Here is a 25,325-nt window from a genome sequence, read left to right on the forward strand (position 1 = left end):
CAAGCTCAGGAGAGCCCACTAGGAGCACCCAGCTCTGGCCGGGCACAGATTCTAACTGAGGTCTGGAGGAGGGGCATAGAGGGAGGAGCCAGTGCACACCAGATAGTACCTAATCTTTCTTTTAGAGTGCCCAGTCTCCTGCGGAGCCCGTCTATTCCCCATGGTCCTTACGGAGTTCCCAGCATCCACTAGGACGTCAGAGAAATGTTGTACTTTTATGTTGCTTTGCTTCACCCCAAACCAGCTTGATGGCGTTTTAGACTGGAGACTGTGATAGCCACTTCATGATTTGAGGACTACAGTCGTGTTCTTTTCCTCAAAGATAGTTCTGACATAACCTGGAAGTATGTTTTAGGTCATCACCTTGCCTTAGGATGAACCCTTGCCCAACTAGGCATAGACCAGAGAATATTGCATGATACTGTACAATACTGCAATCCTAAGGGTTCAGGGTTTCAGTCACTCTGTGCAAGAATCTAGCAAAACAGCCTCTGACCATCACGCTTTCTCCTCAATATTTGACAGGTGGTGACACACTGAGGAACCATACTAACAGGACTACTCAACAGAACACAAAAACCCTGAGTGGTGAACCAAAGATCCAAAGCCAGGTATTTATTACTGCTGTTCAGACACTTACTGTGTCCCTTGCCCATGTTAGCTTTACTTGCGTGTGAGGCAACCCATGGTGTGAATAGCCTCTTACTTTTTTCTTTCTGCATTGTATGATGGCACACCTGAAAACAGTTTTGTGAGTGTCTGAACCACAAAAATAATAATAAATACCTGGTTTTAATACATACAGTAGCCTCCTAATGTTCTCTCATAGTCCCTCACTCACACTTCATTGTCAGCACTCACAGCACATCAGCAACGATCCAACTCAGAGGACCAGTAAACACACAAGCAAGTCTGGGTAAGTAACATTACCTTAACATTAGGTTTTCACCTACCATGTCCTTATGTTATCTGATGCTGCACTATTATTGCAATTTCATGTACAATGGGGGTATGAACATCTGAAAGTCCATAGGATGGAAGAAAGACAACCGTAAGACCATATTGGGGACCAATATTTGTCATTACCATCTGAACAGTGGAAGATTTTCACATAAGAGACATAACACTGACTACAGTAGACCTTTACATTAAATGACATAGATTAAACAATTAATCTGGATGCTAAAGTGACATTTTTTTGGACCCCCTCCCTCCCTTTTTCCTATTTCTTTCTCTCTCCTCCTCCATTCACACCACACCATGATTAGCTCTCATTCTCCACCTGATACTCACACTTGATACCTTAGTCACAATTTATAGCCAAAAAAGTAAGAATAACACTTAGTGCGCCTACAAATCAGATGATCTAGTAAGAGGCTCTTCATACCTCCACCACAAAACATGCACAAAAAACGATGCAAGATACCACTTCACCAGCACTTTGACAGTTGCTTATTAGTATATCAGCTCCGATTTTCATAGACTGTCTACCCCTTACTTCGTTGTATTGACACAAGTGTCGGCTGGAGGTGAGAACTGATATGCAGTCAGTTCTTAAAGGCATGTGAATAAAAGAGTTCTCCCGGCTGCAGCTGCGGGCCCCTCCTGTATTCCAGTTCGTCTCCTTCACCGCTAGACAAGTGTACATCCACCGTCACGCACCAGACGCCGGTCTCTTGAGCACCCACAGGAATATCAAAGCACCATGGCCCTCATTCCGAGTTGATCGGTCTCTAGCTACTTTTAGCAGCCGTGCAAACGCATAGTCGCCGCCCACGGGGGAGTGTATTTTCGCTTTGCAAGGGTGCGAACGCCTGTGCAGCAGAGCGGTACAAAAACATTTTGTGCAAAACAAGACCAGCCCTGTAGTTACTTATTCTGTGTGATGATTGCTGCGACAAAGGTCCCGGAATTGACGTCAGATACCCGCCCTGCAAATGCCTGGACACGCCTGCGTTTTACCAAACACTCTCAGAAAAAGGTCAGTTGACACCCACAAACGCCCTCGTCCTGTCAATCTCCTAGCGTTCGGCTGTGCGAATGGAATCGTCGCTAGCAGTGCAAAACAACAATGCTCTTTGTACACGTACGACGTGCGTGCGCATTGCGGCTCATACGCATGCGTAGTTTTACCATTTTTTTTAATGATCGCTACGCAGCGAACAATGGCAGCTAGTGATCAACTCGGAATGAGGGCCAATATTCATATATTGTGAATTCTATTATTTTGAGGACAGGTGCCTCTTTTTGATATAGGCTGCTAAACATGACTCAATGCCAACATATTGAGGGCCGTCCTATCTGTTTTATTCACTGGACTTAAATTTCCTAAATTTCAATAAAAACTGCATAAATGGGAATATTCTAATATTTTTATATAAGAGCAATTTACAGCCAGTATATTTGCATCCAGCAATCATTTGCACAAGGTATTTTTTATTGTTTTCGAATTGCACAGAACAATTACACTTATGAACAATACAAACTTCAATAAAATTGACAATAATAATGACAATGTGTGTGGTCTCACTGACTGGTCATACAATGTTGAAATAAGTAATGCAGAGAATTATGCTGTATCATCCATATACAAAAATCCAGGAGAAAGAAAAAGGGAAAGAATGCTCTATATTAGGAATTCAGATTAGTTTCAACACATGACTGGCTGCAGGCTGCAAGCATTCTCAACATGGCAGGATGGGGAGGCCATCAACAACTTATAAATATTCATATCACCCAGACCCAGGTATTACAGTCATCATACCAACCGACCTAGTTGGTTGTTTCGTTCTAGCTGAATAGGGAGAATCCAGCCATTTGGCTCGAACAAGGTATTTTTTATATGGACTGAAATGTTTTGTCTAAGTAGTAATTTCAGAAGTATGTTGGTGTAGTACTTTATATTTAATCTGGTAAAATACAGGCAACAAATCTGAGAAGAACAATGTTCTGCAAGGGAGATGAGCCTATTTTTTGTGAAAAAAAACTTGTAAAAAATAAATTTTAGCACTGATTAAAACAAATACTTACACACTCATACTCTACTTCATAGTCAAACTCTGCATTGTTAGCCTCTTCATATCCATCATCTTGAATTCCCATCTGCATATATAATAAAAGAAAAAGGTGCACGGGATGAAACAATGCATACAGAGAAATTTGGAGACATACCTACAGAAGGAAATGCAACATGAGGAAGTAGATAGGAGAGAAGTGACCGGGTGGTCTTCAGTATGCCGAATGTCGGGATCCCGGCGCACAGTATACCGGCGCCGGAATCCCGACACCCGGCATACTTACATATATTCACCCCCTTGGAGAGAGAATAAAATAGCGTGGCGCGCATAGCGCGCCACCATGCCCGCAGCGTGGCAAGCGCAGCGAGCCCGCAAGGGGCTCATTTGCGCTCGTCACACTGTCGGTATGCCGTCGGTCGGGCTCCCGGCGCCGGTATGCTGGTCGCCGGGAGCCCGGCTGCCGGCATATCATACTACACCCAAGTGACCAACGAATGACAATAAGGTTGAATAGATGGAGAGTAGGGTGTGATGTAGAATGGAGAGAATGATCATAATAATAATAATAATAATTTTATTTATATAGCGCTCTTTCTCCAATAGGACTCAAGGCGCTTAACAGATACATAGCATAATATAGTACAGAAAATAATGAAGTACAGAACAGCTTTTCATAAAATACAGAAGCATGGAGATACTAAATGGACATTTATGGGAATGCTTGAGTAAAAAGGAAAGTCTTGAGTCTACTTTTGAAGGATTCTATAGTTGGGGCCTCTCGCACTGTGCGGGGAAGTGAGTTCCATAGAGTCGGAGCCGCATGACTAAAAGCTCAACCCCCAGATGAATTACGGGAGATTCTAGGTACTGCTAAAAGTCATTCATCTACATATCGCAGTAATCGAGTGGGGCAGTATGGGGTCAGTAGCTGCATCAGGTACCTTGGGCCCTGGTCATGTAGTGCTTTGAAACTCAGTAGGCCAATCTTGAAGATGATTCGCCATCTTACAGGCAGCCAGTGAAGGGAGTAGAGGATGGGTGTTATGTGGCTAGAATGGGGCTGGTCAGATAATGTAAAGTCTATAACTGGGTTTGGGGAGATCCATGGGGAGTTACCTATATACAGTGTGGTGTACTTTAGCGCACACCCAAATGGCATGATAAATACATTTTAGCTATATACTACAAAGCACCAAACAAAAAGATTTTGTAAATAGTTTGACATTTTTCCATGCCTGGGGCAAATAGACATTAACAGCTTAATTTCATAAAATGCTTATATAACTCAAATGTAATGTTACCCATCACAGCCAATCAGATATTACCTTTGATTAGTCTGGTGAAATTTAAACTATAGAAAATAAGATTTTACTTACCGATAAATCTATTTCTCGTAGTCCGTAGTGGATGCTGGGACTCCGTAAGGACCATGGGGATATAGCGGCTCCGCAGGAGACAGGGCACAATAATAAAAGCTTTAGGATCAGGTGGTGTGCACTGGCTCCTCCCCCTATGACCCTCCTCCAAGCCTCAGTTAGGATACTGTGCCCGGACGAGCGTGCATAATAAGGAAGGATATTGAAACCCGGGTAAGACTCATACCAGCCACACCAATCACACCGTACAACCTGTGATCTGAACCCAGTTAACAGTATGATAACAACGAAGGAGCCTCTGAAAAGACGGCTCACAACAAGAATAACCCGATTTTTGTAACAATAACTATGTACAAGTATTGCAGACAATCCGCACTTGGGATGGGCGCCCAGCATCCACTACGGACTACGAGAAATAGATTTATCGGTAAGTAAAATCTTATTTTCTCTGACGTCCTAGTGGATGCTGGGACTCCGTAAGGACCATGGGGATTATACCAAAGCTCCCAAACGGGCGGGAGAGTGCGGATGACCCTGCAGCACCGAATGAGAGAACTCCATGTCCTCCTCAGCCAGGGTATCAAATTTGTAGAATTTAGCAAACGTGTTTGCCCCTGACCAAGTAACTGCTCGGCAAAGTTGTAAAGCCGAGACCCCTCGGGCAGTCGCCCAAGATGAGCCCCCTTCCTTTTGGAATGGGCTTTTACAGATTTTGGCTGTGGCAGGCCTGCCACAGAATGTGTAAACTGAATTGTATTACAAATCCAGCGAGCAATCGTCTGCTTAGAAGCAGGAGCACCCATCTTGTTGGGTGCATACAGGCTAAACAGCGAGTCAGATTTTCTGACTCCAGCCGTCCTGGAAACATATTTTTCAGGGCCCTTACAACGTCAAGTAACTTGGAGTCCTCCAAGTCCCTAGTACCCGCAGGTACCACAATAGGTTGGTTCATGTGAAAAACAGAAAACACCTTAAGGAGAAATTGAGGACGAGTCCTCAATTCTGCCCTGTCAGAATGAAAAATTAAGTAAGGGCTTTATATATGATAAAGCCGCCAATTCTGACACACGCCTGGCTGAAGCCAGGGCTAATAAAATATCTCACATGGAAGGTGACGATGCTAAGTCCACAGTGGTGAGTGGTTCAAACCAATGTGACTTTAGGAAACTCAAAACAACATTGAGATCCCAAGGTGCCACTGGGGCACAAAAGGAGGCTGTATATGCAGTACCCCTTTTACAAACATCTGAACGTCAGGCACTAAAGCCAGTTCTTTCTGGAAGAAATTCGAAAGGGCCGAAATTTGAACCTTAATGGACCCTAATTTTAGGCCCATAGACAGTCCTGTTTTCAGGAAATGTAGGAAACGACCCAGTTGGAATTCCTCTGTAGGGGCCTTCTTGGCCTCACACCACGCAACATATCTTCACCAAATGCGGTGAAAATGTTTTGCGGTTACATCCTTCCTGTCTTCGACCAGGGTAGGGATGACTTCATCTGGAATGCCCTTTCAGGATCCGGCGTTCAACCGCCATGCCGTCAAACGCGGCCGCGGTAAGTCTTGGAACAGACAAGGCCCCTGCTGGAGCAGGTCCTTTCTTAAAGGTAGAGGCCACGGGTCTTCCGTGAACATCTCTTGAAGTTTCGGGTACCAAGTCCTTCTTGGCCAATCCGGAACCACGAGTATCGTTCTTACTCATCTCCCTCTTATGATTCTCAGTACTTTTGGTATGAGAGGCATAGGAGGGAACACATACTCTGACTGGTACACCCACAGTGTTACCAGAGCGTCCACCGCTATTGCCTGAGGGTCCCTTGACCTGGCGCAATATCTGTCTAGTTTTTTGTTCAGGCGGGACGCCATCATGTCCACCTTTGGTTTTTCCCAACTGTTTACAATCATGTGGAAGACTTCCCGATGAAGTCCCCACTCTCCCGGGTGGAGGTCATGCCTGCTGAGGAAGTCTGCTTCCCAGTTTTCCACTCCCGGAATGAACACTGCTGAGAGTGTTATCACATGATTTTTCGCCCAGCGAAGAATCCTTGTAGTTTCTGCCATTTCCCTCCTGCTTCTTGTGCCGCCCTGTCTGTTTACGTGGGCGACTGCCGTGATGTTGTCCCACTGGATCAATACCGGCTGACCTTGAAGCAGAGGTCTTGCTAAGCTTAGAGCATTGTAAATTGCCCTTAGCTCCAGTATATTTATGTGGAGAGAAGTCTCCAGACTTGATCACACTCTCTGGAAATTTTTTCCTTGTGTGACTGCTCCCCAGCCACTCAGGCTGGCATCCGTGGTCACCAGGACCCAGTCCTGAATGCCGAATCTGCGGCCCTTTCATAGATGAGCACTCTGCAGCCACCGCAGAAGAAACACCCTTGTCCTTGGAGACAGGGTTATCCGCTGATGCATCTGAAGATGCGATCCGGACCATTTTTCCAGCAGATCCCACGGAAAGGTTCTTGCGTGAAATCTACCGAATGGGATCGCTTTGTAAGAAACCACCATTTTTCACAGGATCCTTGTGCAATGATGCACTGACACTTTTCCTGGTTTTAGGAGGTTCCTGACTAGCTCGGATAACTCCCTGGCTTTCTTCTCCGGGAGAAAACATCCTTTTCTGGACTGTGTCCAGAATCATCCCTAGGAACAGTAGACGTGTCGTCGGAAAAAACTGCGATTTTGGAATATTTAGAATCCACTCGTGCTGTCGTAGAACTACTTAAGATAGTGCTACTCCGACCTCCAACTGTTCTCTGGACCTTGCCCTTATCAGGAAAGCGTCCATATTTCTTTTAAGAAGAATCATCATTTCGGCCATTACCTTGGTAAAGACCCGGGGTGCCGTGGACAATCCAAACGGCAGCGTCTGAACTGATAGTGACAGTTCTGTACCACGAACCTGAGGTACCCTTGGTGAGAAGGCAAATTTGGACATGTAGGTAAGCGTCCCTGATATCCAGTGACACCATATCGTCCCCTTCTTCCTGGTTCGCTATCACTACTCTGAGTGACTCCATCTTGATTTGAACGCTTGTATGTAAGTGTTCAAATATTTCAGATCTCACCGAGCCGTCTGGCTTCAGTACCACAATATAGTGTGGAATAATACCCCTTCCCTTGTTGTAGAAGGGGTACTTTGATTATCACCTGCTGGGAATACAGCCTGTGAATTGTTCCCAATACTGCCTCCCTGTCGGAGGGAGACGTTGGTAAAGCAGACTTCAGGAACTTGTGAGGGGGAGACGTCTCGAATTTCCAATGTACACCTGGGATACTACGTGTAGGATCCAGGAGTCCACTTGTGAGTGAGCCCCCTGCGTGCTGAAACTCTTGAGATGACCCCCTACCGCACCTGAGTCCGCTTGTACGGCCCCAGCGTCATGCTGCGGACTTGGCAGAAGCTGTGGAGGGCTTCTGTTCCTGGGAATGGGCTGCCTGCTGCAGTCTTCTTCCCTTTCCTCTACCCCTGGGCAGATATGACTGGCCCTTTTGCCCGCCTGCCCTTATGGGGACGAAAGGACTGAGACTGAAAAGACTGTGTCCTTTTCTGCTGAGATGTGACTTGGGGTAACAAAAGGTGGATTTTTCAGCTGTTGCCATGGCCACCAGGTCCGATGGACCGCCCCTTTATACGGCAATACTTCCATGTGCCGTCTGGAATCTGCATCACCTGACCACTGTCGTGTCTTCGTCTGGCAGATATGGACATCACATTTACTCTTGATGCCAGAATGCAAATATCCCTCTGCGCATCTCGCATATATAGAAATGCATCTATAGTCAATAAAATCTTGTCCCTGTCAAGGGTATCAATATTTTCAGTCAGGAAATCCGACCAAGCCCCCTCAGCGCTGCACATCCAGGCTGAGGCGATTGCTGGTCGTAGTATAACACCAGTATGTGTGTATATACTTTTAGGATATTTTTCAGCTTCCTATCAGCTGGCTCCTTGAGGGCTGCCGTATCTGGAGACGGTAACGCCCCTTGTTTTTATAAGCGTGTGAGCGCCTTATCCACCCTAAGGTGTGTTTCCCAACTCGCCCTAACTTCTGGCGGGAAAGGGTATACCGCCAATAATTTTCTATCGGAGGAAACCCACGTATCATCACACACTTCATTTAATTTATCTGATTCAGGAAAAACTACAAGTAGTTTATTCACACCCTACATAATACCCTTATTTGTGGTACTTGTAGTATCAGAAATATGTAACACCTCCTTCATTGCCCTTAACATGTAACGTGTGGCCCTAAAGGAAAATACGTTTGTTTCTTCACCGTCGACACTGGAGTCAGTGTCCGTGTCTGTGTCTGTGTCGACCGACTGAGGTAAATGGGCGTTTTTACAAGCCCCTGACGGTGTCTGAGACGCCTGGACAGGTACTAATTTGTTTGCCGGCCGTCTCATGTCGTCAACCGACCTTGCAGCGTGTTGACATTATCACGTAATTCCTAAATAAGCCATCCATTCCAGTGTCGACTCCCTAGAGAGTGACATCACCAATACAGGCAATTTGCTCCGCCTCCTCACCAACATCGTCCTCCTACATGTCGACACACACGTACCGACACACAGCACACACACAGGGAATGCTCTGATAGAGGACAGGACCCCACTAGCCCTTTGGGGAGACAGAGGGAGAGTTTGCCAGCACACACCAAAAACGCTATAATTATACAGGGACAACCCCTTATACAAGTGTTTTCCCTTATAGCATTTTTATATATGTAATCATATCGCCAAATAAGTGCCCCCCCTCTCTGTTTTAGCCCTGTTTCTGTAGTGCAGTGCAGGGGAGAGCCTGGGAGCCTTCCTCACAGCAGAGCTGAGCAGGAAAATGGCGCCGTGTGCTGAGGAGAATAGGCCCCGCCCCCTTTTCGGCGGGCTCTTCTCCCGGAGTTTGTGAGATCTGGCAGGGGTTAAATACATCCATATAGCCTCAAGGGTTATATGTGATGTATTTTAGCCATAAAAAGGTATTATACATTGCTGCCCAGGGCGCCCCCCCCAGCGACCTGCACCCTCAGTGACAGTTGGTGAAGTGTGCTGACAACAATGGCGCACAGCTGCAGTGCTGTGCGCTACCTTATGAAGACTGAAAGTCTTCTGCCGCCTGTTTCTGGACCTCTGGACCTCTTCAACTTCGGCATCTGCAAGGGGGGTCGGCGGCACGGCTCCGGGACCGGACTCCATGGCTGGGCCTGTGTTCGATCCCTCTGGAGCTAATGGTGTCCAGTAGCCTAAGAAGCAAATCCATCCTGCACGCAGGTGAGTTTACTTCTCTCCCCTAAGTCCCTCGTAGCAGTGAGCCTGTTGCCAGCAGGACTCACTGAAAATAAAAAACCTAACTTAAACTTTTATTCTAAGCAGCTCAGGAGAGCCACCTAGATTGCACCCTTCTCGTCGGGCACAAAAATCTAACTGAGGCTTGGAGGAGGGTCATAGGGGGAGGAGCCAGTGCACACCACCTGATCCTAAAGCTTTTATTATTGTGCCCTGTCTCCTGCGGAGCCGCTATATCCCCATGGTCCTTACGGAGTCCCAGCATCCACTAGGACGTCAGAGAAATGTTATGTTGTGGTTTGCATAAATGTGTCTACACATGCAGAAATATTGTAGCCAATATTAGCAAGGTACAGCAGTGAATCGAAAACAATGAAGTCTAGAGGTACATATTCAGTATAGTGATATGTGGTAGGAAGGAAAGCGCTAGTTACCCACGTGTGCGCTCATCTTCTGACTGTGCTAACTGGCTGTAAAGGAGCCAGAAGTGATCCAGATAATCAGCCCAAGAGGTGGTATGATCAAATCTTCATCAATCTGGATACACTTGGAACCACATTGAAAAAATAATCCTGTCACCTGACCCTTGAGCATTAACTACACCTAATGTAATATATAAATGTAAGTATATATTGTAGTTTCTTTACAGCTTTCATAACATGTAGACGCATGATGGGTTTTTTTCCAAATGACAAATAAGTTGGTCCCCTAGCGACCCATCCCATGCTCCATTGCGGCCCACTGACCGGACTGCAGTTTGGAGACTTTGATCAGCCCCTGCACCTTCACCACTAACTGTATATCAAAAGGAATCCTGGAAGATGGGTCTAGAGACATTATCTAAAGTAGGATGGAGTGAGGCCAGGCCCATTATCCGAAGTGAACAGGAGTCAGGAACAGTATCTTAGGAGGAGAAGAGCTGATATAACCTGAGGATAATACAGACCACAGGCATTATCTAAAGGACAGTGCGGCAGATGTATTAACCTGGAGAAGGCATAAGGAAGTTATAAACCAGTGATAAATGCAAGGTGATAAACGCACCAGGCAATCAGCTCCCATATGTAAATGAACAGTCAGCAGCTGATTGGCTGGTGCATTAACACCTTGCACTTAACACTGCTTTAGCACTGGTTTATCACTTCCTTATGCCTTCTCCAGGTTAATACATCTACCCCAGTATCTGAGGGAAACATAGGGGGTAATTCCAAGTTGATCGCAGCAGGATTTTTTTTAGCAATTGGGCAAAACCATGTGCACTGCAGGGGAGGCAGATGTAACATGTGCAGAGAGAGTTAGATTTGGGTGGGGTGTGTTCAAACTGAAATCTAATTTGCAGTGTAAAAATAAAGCAGCCAGTATTTACTCTGCACAGAAACAAAATAACCCACCCAAATCTAACTCTTTCTGCACATGTTATATCTGCCTCCCCTGCAGTGCACATGGTTTTGCCCAATTGCTAAAAAAAATCCTGCTGCGATCAACTCGGAATTACCCCCATAGACCGGGGACTCTCCCCTGCAAAGTTACAACTCCAGCATCTCATCACAGTGAGTAAAATTGCAATCTAAAATCATTAAAAATAAGTTTATTTCAATATATCTTTATTAGTTTTAGTAAAAATGTCCTTATCAAATATCCCTTAACTGATTGCAGGAAGGCCAATTGTGAGAAAATAAAATTGTGGCCCTCCGCTCAAAGTCATTTCTTCAGTACGGCACTGCAAGAAAAATGTTTGAATGCCTCTAATGTACGCAGACGTATATCAAAAGAAAAACAGTTCTTGATTCCTATCCCAACATTAAATGTCCTCATACACCTGGCCTCCATACTCCATGTGGCACGAGACGCCTGGCGTGTGTAAGCCGCTGCACATTTAAACATATGTTGCATGGCAAATGAATCTGCAGTCTCGTGAAACATCCATTTGCAAATCTGACACATTTTCAGGCAAAAAAGACAAAAAAAAAAGGTGCCTGGCACAAGCTCAGTCACACAGGACCTGGTGCACCGAAAAGGGCTGCTTGGCGCAACTGCAAAGGTAGTGTACAAGGACACTTCTGTATATAGGCCAATTTTTTCTGACCCAATGTTTTATCTTGCCTAACTGGATACCCCCGAAGCCTTAAGATGGTACACACTATAAGATTATCTGTCCAATCTTTCTGGTAATGTATTGGAGCAAATGACGATCAACTACTGGGCAAAAATGGTCGTTCTGATAAATTGGTTAAATCACATGGATTTAGCCAACTTGTCTGAATATCCCTCTTTGTCTGATTTCCAGTGTGTGGGAGCAAATGGTCAATTGCTCCCATACATTACCAGATTTTTGGTTCCAACCAAAAAGATTGGACTTATAATCTTATAGTGTGCATCTAGTGTAAGGCAAATTTAGCCCCCTAAATTAAAAAGGTCTAAAAAAAAATACAGTGTTAAAAAAAAAAAAATCCTGCACCCATTTTACTGCTCAGGATGATTCTAAGGATATTTAAACAATACTGTAGGGTAGCAATGAAATCCTGCTCTGACCTTTACCCTTTCACTTGCACATGCTGTGTGTAATGAGTAATGAGAGCATTCAATCAGATGATAATTTTGTGCTCATTCTATTAATCAGTTGCACAAGATCACTCATCAAAAGGTTTATTTTTGCTCTTTATGGAACTAATTTATAATTAAAATAGCTTTCAAATGAGAACTCCAGAGAAAAAACCCTTATAATAAATCCAAACACACTCCTTCTAACTAGGATAACTGGCGTTTACGGATAACTGGCAGGGTCCTATATTACAAACTTATTAAATCAACTTTCTAATGATAAAATCTGCAATTATTATTTTTACCCAATATGTTTAAATAAACACTTTTGTTGTGTTGCAAGATAGAGAAGCTCCATCATCTCAGGATGGCAATTGTTAGCTACTGAATGGAACCATTATAATGATGGATAAACTATGAAAAAAGCAAATACATGTAACCAAATAGTTTACCTAAATAAACCAATGTAGACAATTTATGTCAGACAATTCACAGATTTGTAGGGTATCTAGATCCTGCATCACTAGCCTTCAAATGTCCTAAGTAATAGAAATGTACTGTAAGACTGTATGTTGGCCATACCTGCTTGTTGGGGAGGAAACAATATAATTTTAATTTTTACCATTCCCACACTGGAAAACATGTATATTTTGCCTACTTGCATCATAAATGAAAATGTCAATGTTGAATTTTGATTGTCCTTTAATTAGAAACACTTCAGTTGCTAATAACACAAAACAACTGAAGTGTTCCTGGCGGGTTGGAGGTGAATATTTAAAACGGCACAGCAAATGTAAAGCCTGGCTCTTTACACTGACTGAGCTCGGCTTTAACAATTCACCTCCATACCGCGGCATCGCAAATAAAGCCCTGTCTTCAATTTCCTGCGAAAACACCTTATGCAATATTTAGATTAGGCATTCTTATACCGGGCCAGATGGTGGCTAACTTTTACTGTAAAAGAGGTTCATTTAGATGTAAAAAGCTATAACAAACAGTAGAAGTACCATATGTTTTGATATATTTAAATATCTGTTTAATCTAAGCTTGCTCTTGTGTATTATCTTTCAAGACTACCTATGTATTTCCTTATATTTTGGTGAAATGAAAAGGATGCAATGAATGCTTGATTTGTTATCTTCTATATACATACTGTGCTGTCTGAGATCATGGTGGCAACTCTCCTGCGTTTGTGTGGAAATCCATACTCCACCTCCTCTGTAGTAATGACATCGCTTTGCATGGCTGAATGGTAGAAAAGGAGTGTCAGTCCAGAGTCAGTGATGGCAGGTTTTCATTCTCTAAAATGATCAAATACATAATAAATAAAAATAAATAAGTCAACAACCTTTAGGTGGAACATACAATATATAAAACCTACAAAGATTGTTAATGACAGTTTTCTTCTGGCACGTTGCTATCAGCCCAGGATTCTAGCAGCCAATCTCCCAAAATCAGCTCACAGAGGAGTCAAATCTCTTAATTAGAACCTAACTCCCCTACTTCTTAAAGATTAGGCTTACTTTAATATGCCTAGACATACAAGGAGTAATATTATGTGCGGTGTGGTATTGTATTTAATGGTTTTGTAAATTCGAAAAAGCAGCCTACATCACAAATTTACCAAATGATGCTCTGTGTTACCGTACTAAAGGGGTAATTCCAAGGTGATCGCAGCAGGAAAGTTTTTAGCAGTTGGGCAAAACCATGTGCACTGCAGGGGAGGCAGATATAACATGTGCAGAGAGAGTTAAAGTGGCCATCCACTACTCAGACTTGTCTGAACTGCAGATATCATCAGATTTCTCTTGAACTCTCCCGGGAGCTTCCCGGGAATCGGATCTGACCCTGGGCTTAATTTTCACTACATTCACTTCAGATATATCTGATGCGATCTGTCATGTGTCAGATTGCATCAGATATATCTGATGCACACATGCTACATGCGATTGATCTGATGCTGATGCCGCCCCGTCTGGTGGTGGGTGGGAGTGGCCAGGGAGATGCCAGTCAAGTGACGCTTCAGATGAATCTGATCAGATACATCTGAAGTAAAAAAAACACTCCGATGTGCACCTGATTTCTTCAGATTCAGATAAATAGTTGGGGCAGCCTCAGAGATCTCTAGTTCAGACAAATCTGACACGGGAGTGAGCATTGGATCGGAAGAGCCATCCGATGTGACACTTTTCTTCAGATTTGACGGTCAGATGCGTCGAAATTTGAAGAAAACTGCCCAAATCGGACTAGTGGATGGGGGCCTTTAGATTTGGGTGGGGTGTATTCAAACTGAAATCTAAATTGCAGTGTAAAAACAAGCAGCCAGTATTTACCCTGCACAGAAACAAAATAACCCACCCAAATCTAACTCTCTCTGCAAATGTTATATCTGCCCCCCCCTCCCCCCTGCAGTGCACATGGTTTTGCCCAATTGCTAACAAACTTGCTGCTGCGATCAACTCAGAATTACCCCCTAAATTATTTCCCCTGCACAGTTCTCCTGTCTCCATATGAGGTCAGTACCATATTCCCAGTTGAGACTTGGCAAGGTTGTCCCTTTGTACACAATAACTGGATAATGTACTGAGCCCTTGTTACATGAATATTGGGCTTCAACATTTCAGAAATTGAAATCATATTTGCAAATGATACCCATCTGGTTTATGCATGTATTTATATTGCTCTCATGAATCTTCCTAAAATGCTGGGTTGATTTTACAGTATAAAAGGATACCCAAGTTAAGTCTGAAATCAAAGCAATACTTCTCAAATAATCACTAACCTGAAGCACAAGCTGCCTTGCATACAGACAAATACTAATGCAATGCATGACTATAAATGTAAGTGTCCCCCATACGTAGAATCTGAACTATTATTCATTAAATTGCTATTACTATGTAGATGTGTGTAAGCTATATCAGTTATCAGCTATGACAGGCTGGGGAGACTGCAGTGTTGTTAGGTATTACTGACAGGAAAGCTAGTGTATGTAAGGAACAAAGGCCCCATATTTAAAACTTTAGTTATAAATTACTATTTTTCCTATCTGTAACACACTCCCAGTTAGCATTCACATAAAGGCTCATTTATAGTTCAGTTAATCAAACAGATTTAACAATGCTTTCTACAGTACATTATACATGTACCGTATTTGCTGGCGTATAAGACGACTTTTTGGCCCTGCAAAACATGCCACCAAGTGGGGGGGTCGTCTTATACGCCGGGGGTCGTCTTATACGCCGGGGGTCGTCTTATACGCCGTATACGCCGCAGTGCCTCCCGATGCACTGCGGCCGCGGCGGGTCATCAGCGTGGCTGCGGCGATACAGGGGTGCCAGCCTTTTCGGCGTGACCGGCCCGTTCTGCTAGGGAAGCAGCGTCGCTCCAGCCCGCCCCTTGCGGTCATAATATAGTAATGTCACTTGGTATTAATAGACTGCTGCTAGTGACAGGGAGACAGGGAGGGCAGACAGGGAGCAGGGACCAATCCAATCAGGCTTTGTATACAGCCAACAACCAACCACAGTACTGCACCATTGTACAGTACAATACAGCATAGAAAAAGTCCAGCAGTCAAACGCCTATCAACCCTATCATGGCACCAGCAAAAAGAAAGAAATATGATGCAAGTTTCAAACTTCTTTGTTCTTTTACGTTTTATTTGGTGTGTGGAAGGTGTGCGGAAGAGGGGGTAGTCTTATACGGCGAGTATATAACAAACTCTATATTTTGAGTGGAAATGTTGGGGGTCGTCTTATACGCCCAGTCGTCTTATACGCCGGCAAATACGGTATCTGTGATTTGTCCCAGTTCCAGGTGGCTCAATACATAGTCAAGATGCACTACTAAAGTAAAACTACACATTTAAAGAAAAAATGTTAATCTCTTACATAGATTTACCACCTTTTGGACAACTATTATTCTCTACATAGTATTATTACATGTGGTATTTGGTTAAGGTACCCTCCTTCCACATTGCATGAGCCCAGCCACCACGTCCAGGAGGAGGAAGTACTGTAGAAAGCTTTTGGTTTTGCATCTAAACATTGGACAGAAGTTGAAGCCTGTTGTAGAGTAGTGAATGTGACACCTGATTGGATAATGATCAATCCAATCAGGTGTTGCATTCACTACACACTCTCCCTCATAAAATATAGTTTCATTATTCTTATTGTACTTGATTGCATTCATTGACGAATGCACTTTTCTGAACTATAGATCAATCTCTCATTCAACATTCATAGTAAAATTCATATTCATCTCATGCTACCTTTAGTCTACATTATTCTGTAAGCAAAATGTACACTAAAGTTTGTTTTGTTAGTTTACTCAGTATTATTAAGTTATTTCCTTCCGTTACAAATTATCCATTTTCCCCTATATTGAAATGGGCCTTTGTATGACTTTTTCTGCCATATTCTTTTTCATACAGTATAATTATTTTACTTGTTAAAATTGGTTTTATGATAAACCGCTATATCTGATAATTGTAGCGTTTTCAAAAAAAGCGTCAAAGAAACACAACAATTGTAACAAGTTGGAAAAAAATAAAATAAAAAGTGTAATGTGCAAAAGAATCGTTTTACTGATGAATTTAGAGATGAGCAAAGTTGTGGTGAAATTTGACATAAATCTAAATGTCTGGCGAAATGGCCCATTTCACAGACGGGACATTGGTTGAAACGTCTGCATCTGCTTTTCCTTTGCCATTACCCATTGTGTTTTATGTGTTTATAGAACTTACAGTAAATAGAAATGGGAAACCTGCAGTCATTCATACTGCTCTACGGTGGGGCGTGAATTTTGTGCAGAACAAAAATGACAGCTGGAGCTTTGCGCAGGTAACGTGAGGCCAGACTCCACAGATGCTGAACGCAGGGAATACTGCAGAACAGGCTGGGAGAAGTCGCTCTCCCTTAGTGCCACTGGCACAGACACAGTGATCAGAGGCTGCTGCTTCTGCTTAAAGACAGGGAGCGGTCTGCCAGGTGAGGGGTATACCTGAGCATAGGAGCTGAATTACTGTACTTACACACTGCATGACCCATACTTAGGCCATACTTGCCTACCTGACCCTCTCCATGAGGGAGAAAATGCTCTGCTCCTGGACTTTCCTGGTAATGTATGATTGCCATCACCTGTGGTGAGCTAGTTAATTGATAAGAAAGGTGTTTCACCACAGGTGATGGCAATCATACATTACCAGGAAACAGTAGCGGATCTTGCCACGGGCTAGCAGGACTTTTGCCCGGAGGGCGCCGCACCATGGCAAGATCCGCTGCTGCTGTGCCCCCCGCTGCCACTGCCCGCTGTGAAGGGAAACTCCTTCGTCGGCTGCCCATTGTGAAGGGAAACTAGACGCTACGCGTCTAGTTTCCCTTCGTGGAGAGGACCTTTACTGTAATGATGTGCGGTGCGCGTTGACGTCATCGCGCATCGCACAGCAAAGGTCCTCTCCACGAAGGGAACTAGACGCTTAGCGTCTAGTTTTCCTTTGTGGAGAGGACCTTTGCTGTGCGGTGTGCGATGACGTCATCGCGCACCGCACATCCTACTACAGTACAGGGGGCGTAATTGACCACGCCCCCTAATGCCGCCCGGGGCGCAAGAAGCCCCCGGAACCGGCCCTGCCAGGAAAGTCCAGGAACAGAGCATTTTCTCCCTCATGGAGAGGGTCAGGTAGGCAAGTACGACTTAGGGCACAGTTAGCCAGTACAGTGGCAAGCTATGGGGTTTGCACACAGCAGTCTCCGTGACTGGTAGTGTGCTCCCTTAGGGCAGAAAGGCTCCCTTGCTGGCAGTGTGACGTAGGATCAGTAATCACACCCCTATGTCACCACCAGCCGCAGTAGCCCCACAGAGCCGGTGACAGCGGCAGGAGCCGGGGCACTGACATGCTGGCACACCGAGGGAGAGGCGATAGCACCGGCCCTGCTCGCACAGCTTAAGGCCAAATCTCTTCCCAGACGCCCTACCCGGCTACTGCCACCGCCGTCACCTCACACATTATGGCACACAGGGGGTGGAGCTACATCACATCGCTCCGCCCAATAACATGCGGGGAAATAAGAGATTAACCAACCGGAGCGCCGGAGTCGGAGCAGCGGCTGGGTCCGGTCTCGGAGAGCTGAGTAGTAGCTGCGCTGCTCTACAGGCGACCAGCAGGAAAGCTCAGCGACGTTCTTCTGCCGGCTGCTGATTGGACGATCAGTTCGACAGCAAACGCTGGGGGATGGGATTCAACGAATCCATTGGTTGAGTCAATGGCTGAGACGTCATCACGCACGGCCGGAGGACGGAAGCTCTGACGCCGTCCTGTCAGCTGCAGCAGCAGCGCCGCCCTCCCCTGTGTGTGTTTGTGTTTGTGTGCGAGTACAGTACTTCGTGTTATGTCAGCGGGAGTGGTGGCCGAGCGCCCCCTGCTGAGAGTACAGCTCCACAGCACTGCCCTCTAGGGGACATCTGTGATGCATAGTTGCCTACTCTCCCTCATTCTGCAGGAGACTCCCTGAAATAGCAGCAATCTCCCTCACTCCCTGAATACACCAGCAATCTCCCTGATTGCACCTTACCTACATTATATAGCTATTACATTCTTGGGTGCAAAATTAAATCAGAGCTACATACATTCAAATGCATACCTCCCAACTTTGTGTTTCTCCAAAGAGGGACACACGCGTGATGGAAAGGGGTGTGGCTTCGTGGAGCTCCCGCGATCGCGAGCCACGCCCTCGTTTTCATAACTGAGGGGGCATGCCCAGCGCTCTGTGAGCCGCTGGCATGCCCCCTCTCCCTCTGACTCCCCTGCGCACAGCGTCTATTCAACGCTGCTCTGCTAAGCAGGGCAGCGACACACAGAGCCTCCCAACTGCCCCCCCCCCCCCCGCGGGACACTGCGGCCCGCGGGTGGGACAGCGGGACAGTCCCCAAAAAACGAGACTGTCCCGCGAAAATCTGGACAGTTGGGAGGTATGCAAATGGGATCATTAGTGCCATTTCCTTGCATTGGTTATAAGGCACAATGATCCCTATGGCCACTTACAGTATATGGAACCTCTTGTAAAACACAATACACAAACAAATCGTGCAAAATATCAGTGTCTTTTCTTCAACAAATAGATTTTACTCACTTTGGGGCTCATTGACATTTGGCTGTAAGTCATTTTCATGACACGCCTCTCCGATGCAGCAGTACACGCCCGCACTGATAGGTGTTACTTTCACAATCTCCCTGAAATGCTTTTCAAAAGAAGGCAAGTATGCAGAATACTTGTACTAAATATTCAGATATCAGTACACTTGTTCTTAACTAACACTGTCTAAAATGACATGTAGAATACTTAAGTGTCTGTAAATGCACAGCGCTGATGATACAGGTGGATTTACAGAGGAGACATTGCCCAGCAGTCCCGGAGATCAGCCCAGCTATGTAATGGTGGCAAAATCTCAGTCAGGGAGTGAGGGAGAGAGAACTGCAGCTCCAGGGCGGGAACACCAGCAGGAGTTGGTGCCTGGAAATGGGGGAGGGGCTACAGGTCAGTGCCTTATCCCCTCTGCTGGACTTCACCACCGGGTACTGTGGAGCCTTTTATAAACAGATTTTAGTAAATCTGACCAGTGCTCCTTGCCCTGGTGGATATAGTGGGGTCTCTATGCGACAGAGTCCACAGCAGCGGCGCAGGCCGTCTCCTGGGACCGCGGGGGATCGCGATTTACCGGCGGGTCCCACCTGGGGGACCCTCTTACCTCCTCCAGTTAGTGTAGCCACGCGATCCTGGAGAGTGACAGCGGTGATGTGCCTGAAAATCGGTGTGTCTCCGCTGCAGGTACCCGGGAACCAGGCCATGGGAGTATGCAGTGCCACTGAGGGAGGTGATGGAGCCGCAGCACAGCATGTCATAAAGACATAGAAAGTGCTGCGGCCCTTGAAGTCTTCTAAAAAGCTCTTTTCAAGGCTGCCTAGTGCAGCCCCACCTGTTAGTGACCTGCACTGCAGGCACCAACTTACAAACTGAGCTCCAGTGCCTGGAGGCGGGGCTACAGAGGAGGCGGTTCAGTACATCCTGGGAACAGTCAAAGCTTTAGCATGTTGATGCCTCGGATCAAGATCCAACTCTACACCCCAATGTTATTCCCGGAGGAATACCAGTGTACCCTGCTGCAGAAATTTAAATATCTAATTTGTTTATTATTAAATATATTATATATTTTTGTGCAGCCTCCATCGCGGGCCCCCTCCTCTCCAGGCAGCAATACTACGCATGCGCTGGTCACCAAAAACATGGCGCCTGCGCCTTGTTCCCAGGGACAACTCTAGTATGCTTGCACAAATCACTTGAAAATGGCCGCAGCGCCCATTTTCAGAGTGATTTATGCCCACACTTGAGGGCAGCCACGCGGGACTCCGGTGTGGTACAGATGGAACCGCGCTCATCTGAGGCAGCTCCATCGCAGGCGTACACTCCCAGCGTGACTAGACTATCCGTCCGCCTAGTCACGCCGGGAGTGCACAGAGACACTCTCCCATTCTAGTGAATGGAGCGCGTCTCAGTCATGGGCGGGTGCGCCCAGCCAGGGAAGGAGACACCTGAGTTCTAGGCACAGACGGAGCCACGACTAGCGTGGCTCCATCTGTAAGTATAATATATGGGTGCAGAGTGCGCAGTATGGGCCCATGTGCACTGCACCCATTATAGAAACGCCTATGATAGTTTTCTTTTGCATTGTCTATGTCTTTATGTGGGGAATTCAATGACATAGGGCATAATTCATAGAAAATGGAATTGCCACTCTTTTGACAATTCCTCTAGTCTACCTAGATCCTCAGTCATTTGTTTTATCCCTCCTGGTGTGTCTACCCTGTTGCATACCTTTGTGTCATCTGCAATAAAGCATACTATCCCTTTATTACCATTTGCAATGTCACCAATAAAGATATTAAAAAGCACTGGTCAAAGTACAGATCCCTGGGGTATTCCACTGGTAACATTTCCTTCTTGTCAATGCACTCCATTTACTACAACTCTCTGTTTTCTATCCTGCAACCAGGATCTTATCCATTCAGCCATCTTAGTCTCCGTCTTACTAAAGTCTAGATAAGCTATATCTACGGCCCCACCCTTATCTATTACTTTAGTCACACAGCCAAAAAAGTTAATAAAGTTTGACATGACAAGTCTGTAAAGATTGCAAATGCAATGGGCATACCACCTACTTCCTCCATTTGCGATCGCACCTGTGATGAACATCGCAACTCTTGCTTACTCAGGCTTGCCATCACAGGTGGACTTGCAAGGCCCAGGAAACTGCGTCCACGGCGCAGTCCTTGGCTTCACCACTCAACAGCGCACCCCCCACCTCCGAACACCTCTGCATGTCAATCAGGCAGAGGTGTCCGCATAACTGCGTTGCAATCACAGGACCCGTTCTGCAAATGCGCAGACCAAGCCCTGCGCATGTACAGTTTCCACACCATCAGAAAAATGCACACAGGATCGCGATTGTGATTCTCACAGAATTGCCCCCATAGACCATTATTTTGCGCACCCGTCTGAACTATTCAATTGTTCCTACAGATGGGCGCGGTAATATGATTTCTGCTTTCAGCCTCCTGAGGTGGTGAGCACAAATCGTTGAATAATCCGGGGTTTGGGCACGCTAACCAGGACTTTAAACGGGTTTACCTGCTTTGCAGAGCTAAACCCAGTCTATTTGGGTATGACAAGTGCAATAATGGGCACCCAAAACAATTGAACTGCTCCAACAGGCACCCATTACTTATCACAGTGCTAAAACCAATTGGATTCCCCCTAAATGTCCAATATACACCCCCATAGGTGTGTATAGTTTTTTCCTAATACATATTGAACTAACATATTCGCGCAGTCCTATATTTCTGTTTCTAGGTTCTATCTCTTTTAGAGTGATTATCCCATTTGGACTTGCAGTGGCCCTTTTAGGACTTCAATTCATTATTATCGTGTAGTAATATTTGTCATTATTTTCATATTGATTTTTGTGGTTTATTGTTTGCCCCCCCCCCCCCCACTACACTAAATAATGACTTCAAGCAGCCCCCAGGGTTCACTTTTTTATCATTTGTGACATTACAAAACTGCATTCTGTTAACCACTGAACTGCCGATTTTTTTCCAAGCAAAATCGCTCAGAAATTGTCAGGTTTTTTTTGATTACTTATTAAAGTTTAAAAAGTATTTTTTTTATAATAGATTCAAATATTTTGTTTATAAAAAACAAATCTATATAGATCCCTCCGCATCCATAGGCCTTTCATTATAAAATAAATTCCCACCCCTCACTGGCAATACACCACCCACTGGTCTCAAATCCTAATAATATTTCCCCCCACAGCCCCTTAGTAGCAAAACACAAACAAACATGTTTCATAACCTGCCCTGAAAAGCACCCCCCTCAATCATCTCCCCCTCCCCCACTGGTTATATTTGCCCCCATTGGGTTACTTGCATCCCCCACACCCCCATGGGCATATAATCCCCCTCCTCCTTCCCCATGCAGAGCGGAGCATGAACAGGGGGGACTGATGATCAGTTCCCCCCGCAGCAGCTAAAATGTGCAGAGAGAGGAACGAAGGATCCCTGCACTGTGCTTCCCGTAGCATGCGCTCCAGACAAGGACTGTGAGGTAAATGGCTCAGGAGGCACTGGCTAGTACCAGAGCCAAATGTATGCACAATATATGCGCCAAAGGGTTCATGCGGGCATTATACATAGGTGCAGCATATATACTGCTGGAAATTTGGTGAGTTTTGAAATGAGATGTGCGGAAAAGGCGCTGCCTCACCTGCCATGGACTTTTTACTCCAGAGTTTTGGCTATAAAAATAATTAGACTAACACAAAGAAGATATTTCTACTATATTCTTTGTATTTTTCATATACTTTATAGAGTCAAAACGCTGAACTCTGGTGTATAAGTTAGTATGACAGGAGAGGCTCTGCCTCACCTCACCTTGCGTCACTGGCTTCAGCATGCCGGCCGCACGGCATTCTGTGGTGCGATTCTGGCGGCAAAATCGGCGGTTAGAGACCTCCACATCACTGCCGGTCTGGGGGACACAGTGGTGGCCAGGGGCTCTAGAAAACTAGGTGAGAGCAGCGCACAACGGGGGCATCATGTCGCATGTGATGCAACCAAGCCAGGTAATATACACCTGCGACTATGCCAGTTAAGTGGTTAATATTTCCAACAGCCTCACCAACATCACCACAAACATAACATGAAAAATAATGTTACTGTAACTTACTGAATTCATCATAGCAAGCTGAGAGGGATAATCCTTACATGGGTACACAGTATTCACCTCACCAATTGTATATTCAGAACATGTGGATGACATTTTACCTAGTAGGTGAAACAAAAATTTTAGAGCTTCAAGAAATAAATACATACATAAAAATGCCTCAAATGATTCACTGTAATATTATACATCACATTTACAGAGTAGCTTCATATACAGTAGTATATATTAAAGTACAATACAATCAGTGCAATGTTGTACTAATTTCCTCCACCCCACTTTACTAAGTGTATCACTAATGTATAGAACATGAAGCTGCAGTATTAAATCATTAAACACACACGTCTATAATTTCTATATTGCTATAGTCCCCCATTGTACTTTTATTTTCTGTACAATAAAGAACTTGGGGGGAGATGTATTAATATGTTATTAACGATTCTTCAGTGTCCTGACCAGCTTTGCCCATTATTGAGGTGAAGCAGGGTCAGTGTTTGTTATTTTGGATAGTGAGCATTGTGAGACTCTGAAGGTCTCTGTGACATAGGGACAGACATGGGTAGATTTCCTGTCTGTTCCCTAACCTTTTGTGCAATAAATTCACCTTAGCACTTACACATATCCAAACAGGTGTCGGCGTTGTCGACGGAGACACCCTCTCGCACACATATCCGCTCTATCACCTCCTTAGAGGAGCCTTTCACCTCAGACATGTCGACACACGCGTACCGACACACCACACACACAGGGGATGCTCTATTTGAGGACAGTTCCCCCACAAGGCCCTTTGGAGAGACAGAGAGAGAGTATGCCAGCACACACCCCAGCGCTATATAACCCAGGGATTACACTACAACTCAGTGTTTACCCAGTAGCTGCTGTATATACAAATTTTGCGCCTAAATTTATGTGCCCCCCCCCTCTCTTTTCACCCTTTGTGAACCAGGATACTGCAGGGGAGAGCCTGAGGAGCTTCCTTCCAGCGGAGCTGTGAAGAGAAAATGGCGCTGGTGTGCTGAGGAAGAAGGCCCGGCCCCCTCAGCGGCGGGCTTCTGTCCTGTTTCTGACTAAAAATGGCGGGGGTTTTACACATATACAGTCGCAGACTGTATTATGTGTATTTTTATGCCAAAAGGTATTCTTATTGCTGCCCAGGGCGCCCCCCCCCCCAGCGCCCTGCACCCTACAGTGACCGGAGTGTGTGGTGTGCAGTGGGAGCAATGGCGCACAGCTGCAGTGCTGTGCGCTACCTTAATGAAGGCCGGAGTCTTCTGCTGCCGATTTCATCTCCTTCTCTTCTGTCTTCTGGCTCTGCAAGGGGGACGGCGGCACGGCTCCGGGAACGGACGATCGAGGTCAGGCCCTGTGTTCGAACCCTCTGGAGCTAATGGTGTCCAGTAGCCTAAGAAGCACAAGCTAGCTGCAAGCAGGTAGGTTTGCTTCTCTCCCCTCAGTCCCACGTAGCAGTGAGTCTGTTGCCAGCAGATCTCACTGAAAATAAAAAAAACCTAACAAATACTTTCTTTCTAGCAAGCTCAGGAGAGCCCACTAGGTGCATCCAGCTCTGGCCGGGCACAGATTCTAACTGAGGTCTGGAGGAGGGGCATAGAGGGAGGAGCCAGTGCACACCAGATAGTACCTAATCTTTCTTTTAGAGTGCCCAGTCTCCTGCGGAGCCCGTCTATTCCCCATGGTCCTTACGGAGTTCCCAGCATCCACTAGGACGTCAGAGAAAATAGGAATTTACTCACCGGTAATTCTATTTCTCGTAGTCCGTAGTGGATGCTGGGCGCTCGTCCCAAGTGCGGACTCTCTGCAATACATGTATATA

General features: G+C 45.5%; 1 protein-coding gene across 3 annotated transcripts in view; it reads right to left on the reverse strand.

Annotated features, from left to right (window-relative positions):
• BEND2 (BEN domain containing 2) overlaps positions 1-23,598 on the reverse strand; it is a 236,477-nt gene extending 212,879 nt beyond the window's left edge. The window contains exons 1-3 of one of the 3 annotated variants that reach the window (XM_063953929.1): positions 23,501-23,598; positions 13,372-13,519; positions 3,031-3,102 (exon numbers count right to left, since the gene is read on the reverse strand). In XM_063953929.1, coding sequence (XP_063809999.1) covers positions 3,031-3,102; positions 13,372-13,461 — 162 coding nt within the window. In that variant the 5' untranslated portion in view covers positions 13,462-13,519; positions 23,501-23,598. Of the gene's footprint in view, positions 1-3,030; positions 3,103-13,371; positions 13,520-16,962; positions 17,115-18,300; positions 18,429-23,500 lie in introns of those variants that run through there. The other 2 variants (XM_063953928.1, XM_063953930.1) reach the window with 2 other exon arrangements.
• Between the last annotated feature and the right edge of the window lie 1,727 nt (positions 23,599-25,325).

Source organism: Pseudophryne corroboree, chromosome 2 (assembly GCF_028390025.1).
Source record: "Pseudophryne corroboree isolate aPseCor3 chromosome 2, aPseCor3.hap2, whole genome shotgun sequence".
NCBI classification, from domain to species: Eukaryota; Metazoa; Chordata; class Amphibia; order Anura; family Myobatrachidae; genus Pseudophryne; species Pseudophryne corroboree.